This window comes from Bombus huntii, chromosome 8, assembly GCF_024542735.1.
Source record: "Bombus huntii isolate Logan2020A chromosome 8, iyBomHunt1.1, whole genome shotgun sequence".
Taxonomy (NCBI): domain Eukaryota; kingdom Metazoa; phylum Arthropoda; class Insecta; order Hymenoptera; family Apidae; genus Bombus; species Bombus huntii.
Window position 1 is genome coordinate 7,566,088 of NC_066245.1, and position 17,124 is coordinate 7,583,211.

The window sequence follows — 17,124 nt, forward strand, 5'->3', positions numbered from 1 at the left end:
GGTTAACCTTATTACGAGGGTCGACCATAGACTACTGAAAAGCTGTCAAGATTATTATAGGGTCCCGTGAAAAATCGACCGACCCATGAATGTGTCAATTCGTAACCCAGCGCCTGTGTAAGTATAGTCCTCCGTCCTATTTTATCCTCCTTCTGTGGACAATTATATCCTTTCGAAAAAGTCTCGTAAAATCGAATTTCCTCTATCTTATTTAGTCTCGCATACCCATCTACTAAACAATTTTCGATCGAAACGATACATCGAAACTTCGAAATTGATTCGGTTAGAACGAAACAATTATTTGAATCTACGTATATACCAATTACATTTGGAGACAATTTGACGTATTTTATCGAGGTTAATTGTTTGGCATCTAAAAAAATTGATTTAAAAAAGCTAGCCATGTATTCTGACACCGAAATTAAGAAATCTTCAAAAAATAAAGTCGATCAACTTGTGACTTTTGACTAATTCGCATGTTTTTGTTTCTTTTTGTACTCAGTTTTACAATTGTTCGTTTAAAAGGAAATGTTTCATCGCAAATAATTACACGACCAAAGTTGTCAACAATACGATGATTTTAACGATTTAAAAAATGTTATTAACGCATCTTTTTTATTTTATCGTCGACTTTTATTAATTTGCACAATGCACTATCTCCTAATCGTGTAATTTGTCCGATTACCAACCGTCGATAGTACTTGAACATCAGAATTAAAATGCTTCCGTTTTTGTGCATCCTGTTATTATTGTGCTGTAAATCTTACGACGAAGACATATATACGGAATTTCATAATCGCGAGAATCCCCGGGCGTTGGATTTTTTTGCACGTTTTATCCGCAACTCGACCAGCAGTAAATCGTATTGCGCCAACTTTTAAGAGGCAATAAAATGCTATAATACGTAATAACTGTATGAGAATTAATTAGCGAGAAATTGATGCCTCTTCCCAAATCAGATTCTACTTAACCTCCAAGTATCTCGTCTACAAGGCGTTTTAGTAGATCGAATGGAAGGATAGTTAATTTTACGAAAATGAGAAATTCACTACCGTATGCGCTCGTGTTTCGTACACAGAAAAAGGAAAACAAATGGAAAACATATAAAAGATATGATAATTAGGCTGCAGATATTTATGCAAATTCGTATAATTAAAAAGTGGAATTTAGGTGGGCAATTGTTTAGTTTCCTTGATATTATAACGAGTACCATATATTTTTATATTTTATATATTTTTGTATGTTATACGCAATCTGTGTATTTTGCACCTTCAAATTCCCCATAAATACTTAAAAAAAAACCACAATCTAACGATAATGGAATAAAAATGAATCCCTTGCCGATTCGTACACATGACGATGTGTATCGTACTTGAAATCGTAGATTCGTAGTAAGAACAAAATGTTCTATCCGTATTTGGCGCGTAGTTCGTCTTGCAAAATCGCGAAGTCAGTTCCGCGAACAAAGAAATACGATTAGTTTTTCTTGTCGGTTGACGTAGTGATTGTACCTGTGACGAAAAAATATATGTCACAGGTATGACAGGCTATTCGTTCCTATGCAATGTCGACCCATTGTTCTGCGGCTAGCTCGTTTGACCCGACAAGACGATAAATGGGAAAATGAACGTGGCCTATGAGTTACGATTTTCCGTCTACGGTAATTATTATTGATTTTTCAACGAATCTCCATCGTTTATTTAAGTCTCGCGATCAAACGAGAGAAAATTATGAACTGATATTTCAAATAAAAATATAAAAGATACGAGGGTAATAGAAGAAGGAAAAGAAACATTTATGTAATATCTTTTAGATAGTCGTTCTTTTTTTCGACGAGTTATTTTTTTATTATGAAACATATTCTCTATCATGTAAGGTACAGTTGTTTCAAAATAAACAATATAATGTAATAATATGTGTTATTTGTTGCGTTCGATTTAGAATTTTGAGCTTGATAAGCATGTTCAGTGCGTCTGACTATATATTGGACAATTCTACTTCGCGCGCTCTAGTTTGAAGTGATAGATACCGACATAAGTAACGTAAGTAATATATGATTAATAAAAAAGTTCGATGTATCAGCGCAATATTAGAAAATTATAATATTTATATGCTCGTTTGTTGTTCTTGTTGTAGATATTAGTAGAAAAAAACCATCTTTGATCAAATTGGCATACACAAAAATGAAATGAGAGAAAAACAAAAATAACAATAACGAATTTTATTTGTTTGTTTTTAACAAAGCATTCGGATTTGTTTTCGAATACATGTTCCAAGATATTGAGCAATGCAATACAAAATTCAACGTGTATAGTATAATAAAATAGATAACTTTCAGTAATATTATATTAGCATTTTTATGCTAGAGTAATGTACAAGCGAAAATGTTTTCGTTTCATTCGAAAACCGAATAAATCTAAGATCTATTCTCGAACAGCTCTGAATAATCATATATTATTAATTAATGGTCATTTTGGATAGTATCCTATCCACCTTCTGTATGTTACATTCATTGTTTCTTCTACTATATTGTCTATAGGACGTATTATGAAAGGTATGGATGCTAAACCAATAATGGTTGGAATCCATTTGCTTTTTAAGAACACATTATTACTTCTTTTTTGTACAAATTGAACAGCAGCGCAAACTCTGTTAATCGTCAAACCAGGCACAACTACAGATGCAAATGACTGCCACAATAAAGTGTCTGTCATGGAAAGTACAGTATTTTTTGTTGCTTTTGGAGTTACATTATCCTGAAACATACAATTCATATTTATAGTAGTCTTATTAATATGTATAGTATGTTTAAATAATATTTTTCTTATGAATTGCTTACTTGATAAGCTTTAAAGCCATTGTTAATTGTGTCTGCAAGAACGTAGCCACTGGCTACAGCGTAACTGAGCCATACAATTGAATTTGGAACTATAGATCTAAAAGCTTCTCCGATTTCGTTTGCATATCCTGAAAAGGGAATCAAAAATGTCATTCATAATGTTAATGAATGAAAATAATAAGAAACTGTTTAAAAAAGCGACTACAATAGTCTTTCATTACCCAAATATCTGATAGGTGTATCACGGTATAGATCCACTTCTTTTTTTATGTCCATGGTAGAAATTTTGTTTATTAAATTTTCAGAATACTAAATATAACCTAGTTTCATGCATCTGCAAAGTTACTCGATATAATAAATGACGCTCATTGGCGTAGTATCGATTTTTTCCAAAATATAAATTGCATAACTTACAAATAATTAGGTGCGCTTCTGTGAAATTACTTGAAGTAAATAATTATTTTCATACAATTACAGAATACATGATAAAAGATTATTGTCTTTTAAAAAGATTCGAGAGATCTATAGTCAAAATTTTAAATCTAGAGACTTTTACTTCTTGGTAACTCTGTTGTAATATCAACAATTTACCCGTGATAAAGGATTCAAAATAATGTGAAGACAAAGTTTAATGAACAAATATAATCTGACTTGTACGTACAATTGTAGAAAAGAAATAAATTCATAAATTACAAGACGATTTAAAAATTAAACTTCTAGTAATGTTCTATTTCAAATACTACATGATTCCTTATAGAACGTAATCAATATTGCCATAGACTTCATTGTTGAGTGAATTTTTAATTTTATGAAAGACAACAATTGACGATATATAAAATAACTAAAACTTGAAATAATTATATCAAAATTCCTACACATTAATCACATAATTGAATGTTAGTAAAAGTAATTTGAATACGTACTAAGGAATATCTAGATTTTTTATTTATAAAAGAAAATAATTTAACAAATAATAATAGTCTCAGGAGCAGAGTATACAAGCATTACAATAGTGAATTTGTATTAACGTACTCAAGTATGGCGCTCAATCCTATTATCTCGTATAACATAACCTTGCAAAGTCCTTTAAACAAAAGAAATGTTGTCTCTAATTCTAACGAAATAGTTTACTCTTCCAGAAGTATGACAGGACCGTAATATTCGTAAGTGAAAATAGTTCATATATCACCATTCAACATGATAGATCTCAATTTAATTAGAGAATATCTTAGTATACAAATTAATGAAATAATTTGTTGGTGGTGGTTTTACATCAATGAAATTTCATGGCAGTTGCTAATAGCTGTTACTGCGTATTTTTGCGTTTGTATTTCTCTTTATTCAATCTTGAAGAGAGTTAACCACACAGTGTGGCAGCTTCCGGGTCCACCTGCCAGAATACTGTTAGTTACAGCTCATCCTGATGATGAGGTCATGTTTTTTGGTCCACTGATGTACTGGGTTACAAGATCAAAGGCTAGTAAGATTTACCTCCTCTGTCTTAGCAATGGTACGTTTATTAATCCCATATGAATTTTCATATTCTGGATGTTAAAAGATCTCTACATATCATTTTAGGTGGGGATAAGAAGAGGAAAGAAGAATTATGGCAATGTGCAAAACTATTAGGAATTCCAGAAGATAATGTGACTATAGTGATGTAAGAAATTGTTTCATCTATCTAATTTACAAAATAACTTCTTGGTAATTATTTGAATACAGTTCAATATTACCTTTTTAATCTTCTATCTTAGTTCAATAAATACATGTATAGGAGTACAGAGTTACCTGATGATCAAAATGTACAATGGCCAACAGAGGTAGTGGCAGAATGTGTTTTGCAACATGTAGAGATTTATAAAATCAATGCAGTTGTAACATTTGATAAACATGGAATAAGCAAACATAAGAATCACATTTCTTTATACTATGCCATAGCTGCATTATGCATAGAAAAAAAAGTACCATATTGTTAGTATTATTTATTGGTGTATTAAATTGATATATAAAACACTTTAAATAATTGAATCTCTTTCCAGATTGTAAACTATATGTTTTAGAATCTGTGAATATAATTAGAAAGTATGTACAACTTTTAGATTTGCCAATTAGTTTGTTATCTGCTTCATATTGGTATTTAATAACATATGATCAAAAAAATAGTATAAAAGTAAGTGTGCAGTTAACATATATAATTTCATATCATATCGATCATAGTTGCTAACATATAGGAATTACCTTTACAGAAGGCTATGGCTGCACACAAGTCGCAATATGTTTGGTTTCGAAAGTTGTACATGATATTTTCGCGATATACATTCATTAATACCTTACAAGAAGTGTGTGCTCTTGATTTGGAATTGGATCTTCAGTTTGATGATGAATAATCTCTAGACATTAATTTATACTATTGTACAAATTGTAATTAATTGTACATATTGAAGAATTAAATTTATCTATTAATGTACATATAATAAAGACATTATACCATTCTCAAAGAAACTTCAGAAATATTTGTAAACACTGAACATACAATTTGAGTAGAAAGTATTTTTTTATTCGATCTTACAGAAATATACAATTGTTTAGAAATAAGAATGTATTTCAAGAAATAAGAATGTATCTCGAGGAAAACAATAAACACATTTTTTATTGTATGTAATTTGTGCATTAATTTTACTTATTTGATTATTCTATTGCAAATTTGTGTAGATAAAGTACAATCCTCAGTTTGATATGTTCTTATTACGTATATATAATATACAGAATTTTTTTCAACGTATGCACATCCAATTTGATTTGGTATTTTGAATTGCTATTAAAGAATTTGAGCAAGTACGAAATTATTGCAAGTTATACTTGCTATTCTAGATTTTAGATATATCCATTTTTAAAATCTGTCTCTTAGCGATAACGTACAATATACATGATAATTTCTCATAATTTAAATCGTATTAGATTTGGCACAGTTAAGATTTGTGCATAAAGTATAATTAGAATTATCTTCATATTGTCTTTTTAACATTTAACATTTTTTACGGTATAATTTGATCTTTTATAAAATAGCAATAGATCTGTGACATAAAACTGAACTATGCATGTTGGAAAAAATCATAATTATTAAATTATAGATCTTTTAAGTATTTTTATCATTTACTAAATATAAGTAGAAAATTTAAAATATAATTATTTGGCTCTTTCCTCAAACATAATTAAAATACTTCACTAGTAATACATCATATCAGTAATTTTCTTATTTTATCCTAAAGAGGTACAAAAAAGCTGCACCTTTTATGTAAAAAAAATCTCTGTTAGAATGACATCAAATAGATGCAGTCTGCATTTATAGTCTTACATAATATAAAGATAATATTAAATAAACTTGTAATATGAAACAATATATTAATGCATAGTAGAAATTTGTGAGTACGAATTATAAGTATATATAAGCATATCTTTGTATAGCAAATAGTTTAGAAAGAATACTCTCTGTGCGCTTATATTACTCGTATCTCGCACGTATATACAGTTTCGTTCAAAATAAACTATACTTTATCAACAAATATGTACGAAATATGGAATGTTCTCGTATGTCTTACACTGCATACATAGAAATTCAACAAATAATCGAAGGAATTAATATTATGAAAGATGAAATCTTATTTGTCTTAAAACATTACTTAACGAATTCATACCTTTAAAACAAAATAAATGCTAACAAGACAGTCGCAGAAAATGGACGGCATAAAATGTTCCCGCAAGATCCTCGATCAGTAAACTACTACAACATTAATCAATTAGTAGAATACTGAATTTAGGTACATAGAGAAGAATAACATCAAATTCATTATTAATTCTCGTAGAGTAGATGTCTTCAATGTTTCGTAAACAAGAATGTTAAAGTTATAGGGGGTTCATCGCGAAGATCTCGCGGGCCGTATCCTAGAATCTATCCTTGACACGATGATGCGAGCTCAAAGTTCCCATACCGGGTTGAGGAGAATCTGGATCTCCTGGATCTTGCAGGTATTGAAGTTCTTGTAATTCTTGAAACTTCTCATGATCTCTAATATGTGCATAGTTAGCAGATAAACACATTAAATAATGTATGAGACTTAATACAACCAACATGGCAGCTACTGTTGCTAAAATAAACATGATCTCTGCTTTTTCGACAAAATCTTTACAAAATAATTTCACTTCTTGTGGTCCACATACTTTCATATCCTCTACTCTTGTATTATTTGGAAATATAAAACCTTCAAGAAATATAATATATGCAATTTTACCTACCCATAGTAATTAATTAATTAATAAATGCATTTAAAATACAAATAAATTGTACTTACTAAATTGAGTGAAATCAATGCATTGATCAAGAGACTGGACACGAGGATTACTGCATAAACCCCAGAATATAGTAAAAATCCAAGCAATTATAACCAAAAATGCAAATATTAGGAGCCATCCTAATTGTAATATATAAGTAATTGTCATGAACTAAAAAATGTAAAGAATATTCTATTTATGCTACTTCATACTGTGATATTATAACTAATAACATTAAAGTTACATACAACAGCACATGAGATACGTCCACCAACTCTGGACCTCCAGGCTCTATATACTTTATGTCTTGTAGCTCCAGTTGCAAGACAACCAACACATAATATCATAAAACCTAAAGCTGCCATACTAGCACCAAGTGTTGCAAAAGTCAATTGAACAGGCTCTAACCATCCAAGTCTTAAATGAAATACCTTAAATACATAATTATAAACAAACACATTAAATGTATAATGTATATAAAAAGAACATTATAATAGGATTATAGTGACAACTTACCTGATCCATCATTAAAGAGCCCAATGTAACACCTCTATACATTGTACCACAGAATATACCAACTCCTAAGCAACACATTATTGTTGCAATAAGAGTTGCATATGGTACTCTGGCCATACAATCATTGCACATACTCCCTACAGACGTTAAAGAAATAATTTATTAATGATTTAGTATATATAAATTAATGATATTGTCTCAAAAGTTATAAAACAGGTTATTACTGACTTCTAAAGTTTGTATACTAACATATACGTAAGTTTATATTATAAAGAACTTACTACAAGATCGATCTTCATAATCAAGCATATGAAGACTTTTTTCGGAAAATCTATCTATACTAATATTACTATTAAACCGTCTACGTAACGGTAAACTATCACTTGCATCTTGATCGTTCCTCATCTTTAATCATAAATGACTCTAACATTCGTTTGAACGAAGTATGAAGCGATGATTAAACGATGAATGAGTAATGTTTCCACATATATGTATGACAGATAAGATTATCATGCATATCGTACGATTACCCGCGATATTAGATCGTTACTAGGAAAGGTTTCTATTCGAGGGAGAAGACCTTTTATCACTATCGTACATAAATAAACAATTGTTGTAAATTTGTTGCTTACCCATCTTTCGATTTTAATGTTGTTCAAGGTTAAGTTCGTTTTAGGTGGGCACTGCCCGTTGTAGATTCTGAGACTACAATGCTAGAATTCTCTCAATTAATGTCGTAATTGGATGTCATTCTACTGTATTAGTGAACAACATCCTACACGTTTCTCGTAATTACACATCAGCACATTACACCATTTGTTAATAGAGATTCTACGGGTTCTGACAGACTATTATTATTAATTGGCCCTTAGAATATTTCGAAAATATTTTCTTCTACTTTATTTGTCTGGTTTAGCAGAATAAATCTGGATATGTTAATATTGTGTAGTAATTATTGCGTTTTAAGTAAAATATATGTATTTTTGGAGAATATCATTTGTTTTTGAATAAGCTTTTAAAACAAACCAATATGGCGACAAAAGGAAAAGTGAATGGGATCGTTGTCCTCTCGATTATAGATTGTAGGGCACGTAATAAATCAAACATACTGTTCCTTTTTACTACAATCAACTATTATTCTAGTAATGAATTATAGCTGTAGTTTTTATTGACTTGGATACCTTTATTTTAAATTTGACAATTACATTTGATTTTATATTTTGTATATGATAGCATAAAAGATATTAAATCTTTTATTATAGAATCTTATATAATAAAATTCTGATATAAGTTTAGAAATATAGAAAAAAAATTAAGATGTATCTACCTCCTTATATTTAAAAAATCAACTACTTAAAAGATATTGTATATATGCTATGTAAATATAAAAAATATAATTTTGCTCTTATTATAAGAAAATTACTTTTCAAAGAGCGAGTTAAATAAGGTATTCCAAGTTATTTTCTTTGAAATAAATGCAAACAAGGCTCCACTTTTTTTTTAATTAAATGGGATGGGAAAGCCAGGGAGTAATTTGCTGAGGGAACAAAGAGGAGCTCCTCCTATTTTTTATAATAGAAAGTTATATTAATATTATCATATATTAATAAAGTTTTCTATAAATTTTAAATCAGAAAAGTATTCTTCGTCACTATTTTTTAGACTATGTATATCTTATTTGCCTGTTAAAAATGGCAAATATTATTTCGTTTGTTCCTCCAGTAGTCGCCCAAGAAAAATTTGTTGCATAGATATGTAATAGTTTAAAAAAAAGTCCGTGTCTGCACTAATTTGGGTAGAAATAGCTTAGAATATTTTATTTGGCCCACTCTCTATATTTTATACAAAACATTTTATATCTAAATGTATAGCTAAAAACTACCGGATGTTCTTACTCTTCGGTTGAGCAAAGTATTTAATAACTCCAGGTAAGTGGCATAATTTTTCTTTAACAATATGTGGTACTTCCACGTTTTGTTGATAATTCTGATTATATTTTATAACCATACCATTATTACCTTTATAGATTATATCATTGCCATTGCTCTGAGGACTTAGCTTAAAATAATAAATTTGATCAAATTATGTTATCTCATTTTACTGATTCTAATATTATTAATGTAATTTATAAATATACTTACAGTTAAAGTAGAACCATCTCTGTAATCAACATGAATGTCTCCAGAAGATAATTTTGTCGCAGTACCTATACCTGGAATTGATACTTTACAAAAACTATTACCAATATTTCGTATAGAATTCATTTTTCGAGACCGCGATGCTACCGTCGAAATAACAGAACTAGCATCAAAAGATGGCATCTACAATATTAATCAATTATGTATATTATTAATATTTTTTTTTTTAATTTATAAAATTATGTATATTTTATTAAAGAAATTATACGTATTTTGTTACTTACGACGGGTGCATTGTTTGTTGCTTGCGAAATATTCTCTTTTCCTTGTAAACAAGGAGAATCACTCAAAGCCGCATTGGGCTTACGTCCAATAAGAATAGGAAAGCAGGAATATCCAGTAGCTGTTTCTAAAGATGTTAAAGTAGACTCTATCAACAAACAACGCTGATAACATTCTGAATAGTGTTCGTAATATGTATCTAAATGGGATGGAAATTCACCCTCGACATAAATGGAACCATCACTCCTTTCCATTATTTTTACTATACCATCAACACGTTCAATCTATAAGGATAAAAATCTTAATGTCTTCAATATTTACCTATAATTTATGATATTTATTTTTATACCTTTACTCCATCATAAAAGTGAATTTCACAATTTGGATGTGGTCCATTTTCCATAAACTGACATTTTGATCGTTCAGTATACATCGTTAATTTCGGAGTTTTTGCTTTTACAAGTTTTATGAAACGAGAAGCATATATGTACTTTTTGTGATGATGGGCAGGTAAATTTTCGTATGAATAAATGCTATCTGCCCCACGAGTCGGTAACGGGAGTGGTTGATTACCAATATTCGTTAATGATGTTGGTTTGTAGAGAATAATTCTTAAACCATCGTTCGATATTCGACACACTTCACTTATTTTTTCCTACAACAGAAAGGCAATTATATATATATATTCACGTGAAAAATTTATTTAAACATTAATTTTTCAATACATACCACGCCATTTCTACGTTTAATAAACTCGACGCAAACTTCACCATTATCTAAAATAGTAAGAATTGCAGTTTTTGTCTTATGTCTCACAGGTTGCAATCTTTTAGAAGACAAAGGTGAGACTGATAATTTTCCACCGTTTTCTGTATTTTCAGAACAATTTTCAGCTTTTTCTTTTTTCCTATGTTTATCATACTTGTGTTTGTCACTTTCCTGATATGCATTGGAACTGGTATAAAGCTCACATTGTGAGAAAACTTTACTTTGTGGTACTAATGGTATTCCAGTTAATACGGGATATTCTTTAGCGCGATAATCTATAGCATTTGTTCTTTGTGAATGCATTCTTACAACAGGCTCGGATGAAGGATCACTTTTCGCGCTAAACATAGGTCCAAGAGCACTAGACATAATGGGTGTTGATGATATTCTCTCTTCCGACCTACAACGCATTCTTGGCCTTCCATATGAAGACAATGTTCTTCCAACCCCTGAATCAATGATACCATCTCCCAATAATCCTTTGTTCATATTATTCTTTTCCTATTAATACAAATATCTATAATAAGCTGGTTGATTTTTCACACGATCTTTTTATTTATTACTTACATTGTATAATTTATTTTTTTTTATATTAGTGATAAACGGATGTTTCGGAATATCACGCAAGCGGATTCTATCTTTTGGATTCTTTTTTAATAACTTATCTATTAGGTCTTTAGCATTATCTGATAAATGAGCTGGCATAATATAATCAGCCATCACCACACGTGTCAAAGTGCTTTTAACAGCATCTGTATCAAATGGAGGTTTGCCAACTAATAGAGTATATAGCATGCACCCTAAACTCCATACATCTGCTTCCAAACCATGTGATGACCTTGTTGCTATCTACAATAATATAAGCAATTAGTATTATATTCTAATTATTCTATATTCCTTACATATAATTACAAATTATTTGACAGACCTCTGGTGATATATAATTAGGAGTACCACACATAGTTAAGTGTTTTTCATCAGGCCTTGTTAATTGGGTAGCTAGACCAAAATCTGCTATTTTCTATAAATTAAGATTAAACTACTTTTAATGCATCCAGTTTAATTATCACATTCAAAGATCATATAATTTTACTAAATAGGTTTTTTTACCACTTGCATGTCCTTAGTCAGAAGCAAATTCGACAAAGACATATCTCTGTGAAGTATCTGGTATGAGTGTAAATATAATAATCCTTGCACTACTTGACTAATTATATGACCAGCTTGTGCTTCAGACAATGCACGAGAGCCTTGCATTTTAAAATAACGTTGAAGTTCTCCATTATGACATAATTCTAATACCAAATAAACATAATTAGCATCTTGGAAAACTGTGTACAGTTCAAGAATAGCTGGGTTCTTTAATTTCGAATGAATTGCTATTTCTTGACCCACTCTATCCACCATCCCAGCAGCTTGCATCAATTTTTTGTCGATCTAAAATTATTTACAATAACTATTTAAATGTTTGTTTACAATAATTGTTTTAAATACATGTCAATTGATATGTGTACGTATATTTAATTTAAAGGATTATTTAAATTACCATTTTTATTGCGACTTCTATACCACTGCGCAAACATTTTGCTCTATATACACTAGCAAAACCCCCTTTCCCAAGTAAGTTTAATACTTCGTAGTCCTACGATTAGAAATTACTAATTAGACGTTACAATAAAACATGTAAGCGGATAAATTCAAAAAGCTAACCTCTATTTGTTCACCAAAAACTCCCGATAGCGATGGCATCACCGGCCTTCGAGTCATAAAACCATATAATTGCTTTAATCACCACGATCACTATATGGTAGTTTTCTTTTGCATACAATTTCTTCGAAATTAAATGTATTTAGTAAATATATCAATAAATTAGTAAATAGAAATAACATGGCGAGTTCGCCATATGTAAATTTTATATGGTTTTAAGCTCGGTAGATGGCGCTTTAAGTACATCTTAATTATTATTCGAAATGTTCATAAAATGATTAATTTATAATGAATTAAAGATAGGTCAGTAATAAAAATATTCAAATCTGTTGTGAATTTAAACGTGTTTTCAATTTCCGTAACTGTAATTCATTCTAAATAACTATAATTACAAATTAATTACAAATAATATACAGCACAATTTTTACATTATGCGGATTGATTAGTGTTTTAGCGAAATTGGACGAAATATTGAAATGCTGCACGATCTTTCGATATTATCATATGATTATTCTACAATATAAATATTTTGATGTTTAGTTCTTATAATAAATACCTTAGATTTACATTTTTAATTATTAGTTTCACTTTCACTGTGTAAGGAAATAATTCATACTATAATTGTACACTTATTACATCTTTCATTTATGAATTATTTGTGGCACAGGATTCGTTTACATCGCGTTTTAATTGATTGACCTATGATTTAAACTACCATACATGACAAGTATGGACTATTCTTTTTCATGAGGTCAGTCTTTAAAAATAACATAACTACAATTAATTCAGCGATGTTTAGTACTTTTACGAAAAAAAGACTGACAATACATTAAAGTAAAGAATTATTTTGAGTATTCATAGGCATAGAATTCTGACATCGTTGCGCCGGTGGTTGATAAATGGGCTGCGTGCTTCTTTGCTGATTACGTTTTTTGTTGTAAGCAGCTTTACTTGCAGGAACAACACCACTTCCACCTCTTCGAAATTCCATACCTGCTATAGAAACTTTTATATACCTTTATGTGCCTTAAATATAAATAATCATCGTAAACAAATTATAAATTTACCAGTTATGTGATTTTGAGCTTGGTCGTATCGCAGCTGCCTATTACTGAATCTTTGATCCGATTGTTTTTGATCCATAACATAATCTTGAACAGCTTGATTCTACAAGTAAATACAAGACATTTGTTATTTATATACGGTATTGAAGACACATGTTTAAGTATTACATATATTTTGCATACATCATCTGTTATAGGTAAGCAATCCACTTGAAGCACTTCTTCATAATTTTCAAACCCTTTGAATTGAACAACACATGTCCTATCTGATACCCCAGTTACTTTTGCGTTATAATACTATATTTTGAAAACATTAAATGAAATTAAATGTAAGTACTACTAGTAGTATAAGCTTTTAATGTATAAATAATTATATTATCTTACCCTATTATCTTCCCAGTATTTAGCAAGACATTTATCACCTACGCGCCAAACCCAGGTACTTCCAACAGAAGGAACATTGGTATTTTGATTGTATTGGCTTTGTCTCCTTTGGCTATTGGATTCTACAATCCCCTTGCCACCAGAAGACTCATTTGGTTGAAATCTATTCAGTTGATTTTTGTAATTTTTATCAGTTGTATTTGCAGGATAAGCTCTATGTGTTCCATCTTCTTGTGCTCGATTATGCCTGGCATAAGAATCATAAGATTGTTTATTTCTAGTATCGGTCTCATAGTGATTATAACTCCTGCCAGCACCAAAATGTTTGCCTTGTTGGTCTTGCGGAGCTTTATAATAATTATTACTATTCATAACGTTTGCCCCATCTGTACGTATTTGTACATTAGAATTTCGAGAATCATTTAACTGAGGTTTCTGATACGTTTTATGTAAATTATCTTGTTGAGAATAACTATGATTATCCTGATTTCGTTGAAATCTTGGTGGTTTATTTTGTTGCGAATGATTTCCGCCGTTATATTGCAAATATTGAGTAGTAGGACTATTAAAGTTTGATTTTTTGCTACCCTTATTTTCCTCTAGATGCCTTGGAGGAACTTGATACTCACGACTTCCTTTTTGAGATCTACATAAAGAAGACCTTTATCAACGAATATGCTTATAATTTGTACTATTGTAAAAATTTTACCCATGATAAAGCATACCTTCCACCTTTTCCACTTTGTGATTCATTATTTTTAAGTTCAATTTTGTCATAATTGTTTTCCGTATGTTGAGTATAACTATTCTGAGGTGGATTGGTTGGTTCCGTAGATTCAGATTGTAAAGGTAATTTATCTTCCAGAAAATCAAAAAGAGATATTTTTCCACTACTTGGTTTACCTTCTTCTACCTTTTTATCGAATCGTTTATTTCGTGGTTCACGCGATTCTCGTGGCTCTTTAAACGTACTAAAATAATTGAAACAGGATTGATAGTCAGAAAGTCGTAAAAACTAATATTTTAAAATAAAAGAAAATAGATATACTTGTGTTTATCTGTTTTTTGCAAACTTTTCAAAGCTTTATCAACGTTATTTCGATTAACTTTTAAGGCATATTCTGCTTGTTCTATAGAAAAGCCTTGATCTATGATTCTTTGTACACTGTGATCTAGAAGCTATAAAACAATTACACGAGAGTAAAAATTGTTTTAAATATTTATATTATGGATACTTCATAGAAATTACCTGCTTATTTCCTCCACCAAAAATTTTCTTGCTGCCTTGTTTAGCAGCTTCTGCTATAGCATCTTTACGTTGAGCTTCAAACTCTGTATTCTCTTTACTAGACTTTTCTTTTTCTGCTAAAGCTTTAAAGTTTTTGTCATGTTCAGAAACTTTTATAATTTTTTTCCCAAATGGTATCCATGGTGGTGGACCACCTTCTTCCGTAGATCTCATTCTCGTATGTAGTGCCAATTTCTGTTACAAAATATATTTCTTAGTTTCATGTATATTAGAATTGAATGATACGACATACTTTGTTCAGTTCCCATTTTTCTACAAGATTTGTTACTTTTCCCCCAAGTACTTGTGCTATGTTCGATGGCCTTAGCAAAATAATTCCATGGGACATTGTTACATTCCCACAACCAATTAGTATCTTTGTACCGGGAGGTGTATTTAAACTGCAATAATTAATTTCATCACATCAATTTTCTCACATAAATTATAAAAAGACAATTATTATTTATAGATATAATTAATCAAGCAATGGTTTTATACCTTAAAAATGAAATATGTTCAACTTCTATGGCTTGAAAATTATTTTTACCATCGGTCAAAAAGAATTTTAACAAGCGTGGAGCTGCTCGAGATTCTTCATTGCTTTTAGGAGCAGCTACATTACGTACTTTTTGTATTTGTAATACGATATTACCCTGAACTATATCTCCTTGACCACTACCAATCTCTCTTAAATCAAGCTATACAATACATAAAAAAAGATTTAAAACATGCAAATAATTATTTGTTTTTAGGAGAAAGTTATATAAGGAGTTGTTCTTACATCTAATAATCGCTTGATAATTTTTTGTATATCAGTAACACTATCAGAATCTCTTGCAGTATTGTACCCGTGATCTGTAATGTACCTAATCCAAACATTTATATATATCTGTACATTCAAATTTATAAAAATTTATTCGTGTTTTTAAACACCGACGTTCACAAACGACGAAATACGTCACTTTTTATACGTACCACCCCTTATCTTTCAACTTTTCCATAGTTTGCACCGTCATTTCGCTCTCTAGCCAGGTTTTTCAATGGAACGACCGTTTTGATTCGGCGACTTTCTCAGGTGAAATTTTATATACGTTACATGCGTACATTCGACTTGTACATAAACATGTGTCAGCTGACGTTTAAACCAATAGAGAACAAATCGTCGAAGTACAAACAATTCCGATATTGAAATCAGCTACTTTTATAAATATACGGAATCGTTTATTATATGTAATAATACCACTTTGCTTGTCCAAATAACGAACAAAAGGAACCGCGCCTATTAAACCTCGAATTCTTCGCCACCATCTTGAACATTTAGTGTACTGTGATTTTAAGATCGATATATCGGTACTGTGTTGCAATAGTTCAGTATCGATACATCGTTCGTTATTTGAACATGATGCTACTACAGGTATTATCGTCTAGCAATAAATGATATTTTTGGCATTTCATGTGACATTTTATTGGATTTTTAAACCTTTAATACATATATGAAGTCTTAAATGACTATTTATTTACATGTCATTTACAGATTATAAACGAATGTAACATTAATTTTTATATTTATCTAAAAATTTTTTAAGTAATGTTATTTTTATAATGTAAGTAAATATAGATTTAAAATTTTTTCCAAATGTAATATGTAGTAGGTTATGTAACGATATACAGTTACAAAGTAATTATATTTGAAACAGAATTAGAGTGAAACGTAATCTCACGCAGATTTTAGAAGAAATCGCGCAAAAGAGCTCAAGTAGATAAGTAGACTAATTGAATGTAACGCATCGTTATTTGAAAATCATGCTT

General features: G+C 30.1%; 5 protein-coding genes across 9 annotated transcripts; 1 reads left to right on the forward strand and 4 right to left on the reverse strand.

Annotated features, from left to right (window-relative positions):
* Positions 1-2,206: 2,206 nt before the first annotated feature.
* LOC126868303 (mitochondrial fission process protein 1) lies at positions 2,207-3,407 on the reverse strand. The gene is made up of 4 exons (XM_050623625.1): positions 3,254-3,407; positions 3,061-3,173; positions 2,840-2,967; positions 2,207-2,756 (listed from the first exon to the last, which is right to left on the reverse strand). The coding sequence occupies exons 2-4, from the start codon at positions 3,113-3,115 to the stop codon at positions 2,469-2,471; spliced, it is 471 nt and encodes a 156-aa protein (XP_050479582.1). The 5' UTR covers positions 3,116-3,173; positions 3,254-3,407; the 3' UTR covers positions 2,207-2,468.
* A 219-nt stretch (positions 3,408-3,626) lies between these two features.
* LOC126868300 (N-acetylglucosaminyl-phosphatidylinositol de-N-acetylase) lies at positions 3,627-5,496 on the forward strand. The gene is made up of 5 exons (XM_050623623.1): positions 3,627-4,349; positions 4,418-4,499; positions 4,614-4,810; positions 4,879-5,009; positions 5,086-5,496. The coding sequence occupies exons 1-5, from the start codon at positions 4,037-4,039 to the stop codon at positions 5,224-5,226; spliced, it is 864 nt and encodes a 287-aa protein (XP_050479580.1). The 5' UTR covers positions 3,627-4,036; the 3' UTR covers positions 5,227-5,496.
* Positions 5,464-8,710, reverse strand: LOC126868299 (neuronal membrane glycoprotein M6-a). 2 transcript variants are annotated; one of them, XM_050623622.1, is made up of 5 exons: positions 8,317-8,710; positions 7,685-7,821; positions 7,417-7,599; positions 7,189-7,339; positions 5,464-7,098 (listed from the first exon to the last, which is right to left on the reverse strand). In XM_050623622.1, the coding sequence occupies exons 1-5, from the start codon at positions 8,318-8,320 to the stop codon at positions 6,782-6,784; spliced, it is 792 nt and encodes a 263-aa protein (XP_050479579.1). In that variant the 5' UTR covers positions 8,321-8,710; the 3' UTR covers positions 5,464-6,781. The 2 variants fall into 2 exon arrangements, with proteins under 2 accessions (XP_050479579.1, XP_050479578.1); XM_050623621.1 differs by lacking the exon at positions 8,317-8,710 and adding an exon at positions 7,966-8,288.
* A 136-nt stretch (positions 8,711-8,846) lies between these two features.
* LOC126868283 (serine/threonine-protein kinase PLK4) lies at positions 8,847-12,799 on the reverse strand. Of its 3 annotated transcripts, XM_050623595.1 has the most exons (11): positions 12,583-12,799; positions 12,419-12,514; positions 11,983-12,309; positions 11,801-11,893; positions 11,440-11,721; positions 10,834-11,373; positions 10,454-10,759; positions 10,325-10,388; positions 10,107-10,252; positions 9,826-10,005; positions 8,847-9,742 (listed from the first exon to the last, which is right to left on the reverse strand). In XM_050623595.1, exons 1-11 carry the CDS (start codon positions 12,637-12,639, stop codon positions 9,563-9,565), a joined length of 2,271 nt encoding a protein of 756 aa, XP_050479552.1. In that variant the 5' UTR covers positions 12,640-12,799; the 3' UTR covers positions 8,847-9,562. The 3 variants fall into 3 exon arrangements, with proteins under 3 accessions (XP_050479552.1, XP_050479551.1, XP_050479553.1); XM_050623594.1 differs by having other exon boundaries at positions 10,107-10,388; positions 12,583-12,798; XM_050623596.1 differs by having other exon boundaries at positions 10,107-10,388; positions 12,419-12,530; positions 12,583-12,797.
* Positions 12,800-12,904: 105 nt separating this feature from the next.
* LOC126868284 (tudor domain-containing protein 3) lies at positions 12,905-16,644 on the reverse strand. Of its 2 annotated transcripts, none has more exons than XM_050623598.1 (11): positions 16,291-16,644; positions 16,097-16,181; positions 15,814-16,013; positions 15,569-15,716; positions 15,277-15,510; positions 15,076-15,206; positions 14,753-14,998; positions 14,028-14,673; positions 13,827-13,940; positions 13,647-13,746; positions 12,905-13,572 (listed from the first exon to the last, which is right to left on the reverse strand). In XM_050623598.1, exons 1-11 carry the CDS (start codon positions 16,329-16,331, stop codon positions 13,409-13,411), a joined length of 2,109 nt encoding a protein of 702 aa, XP_050479555.1. In that variant the 5' UTR covers positions 16,332-16,644; the 3' UTR covers positions 12,905-13,408. The 2 variants fall into 2 exon arrangements, with proteins under 2 accessions (XP_050479555.1, XP_050479554.1); XM_050623597.1 differs by having other exon boundaries at positions 12,905-13,575.
* Between the last annotated feature and the right edge of the window lie 480 nt (positions 16,645-17,124).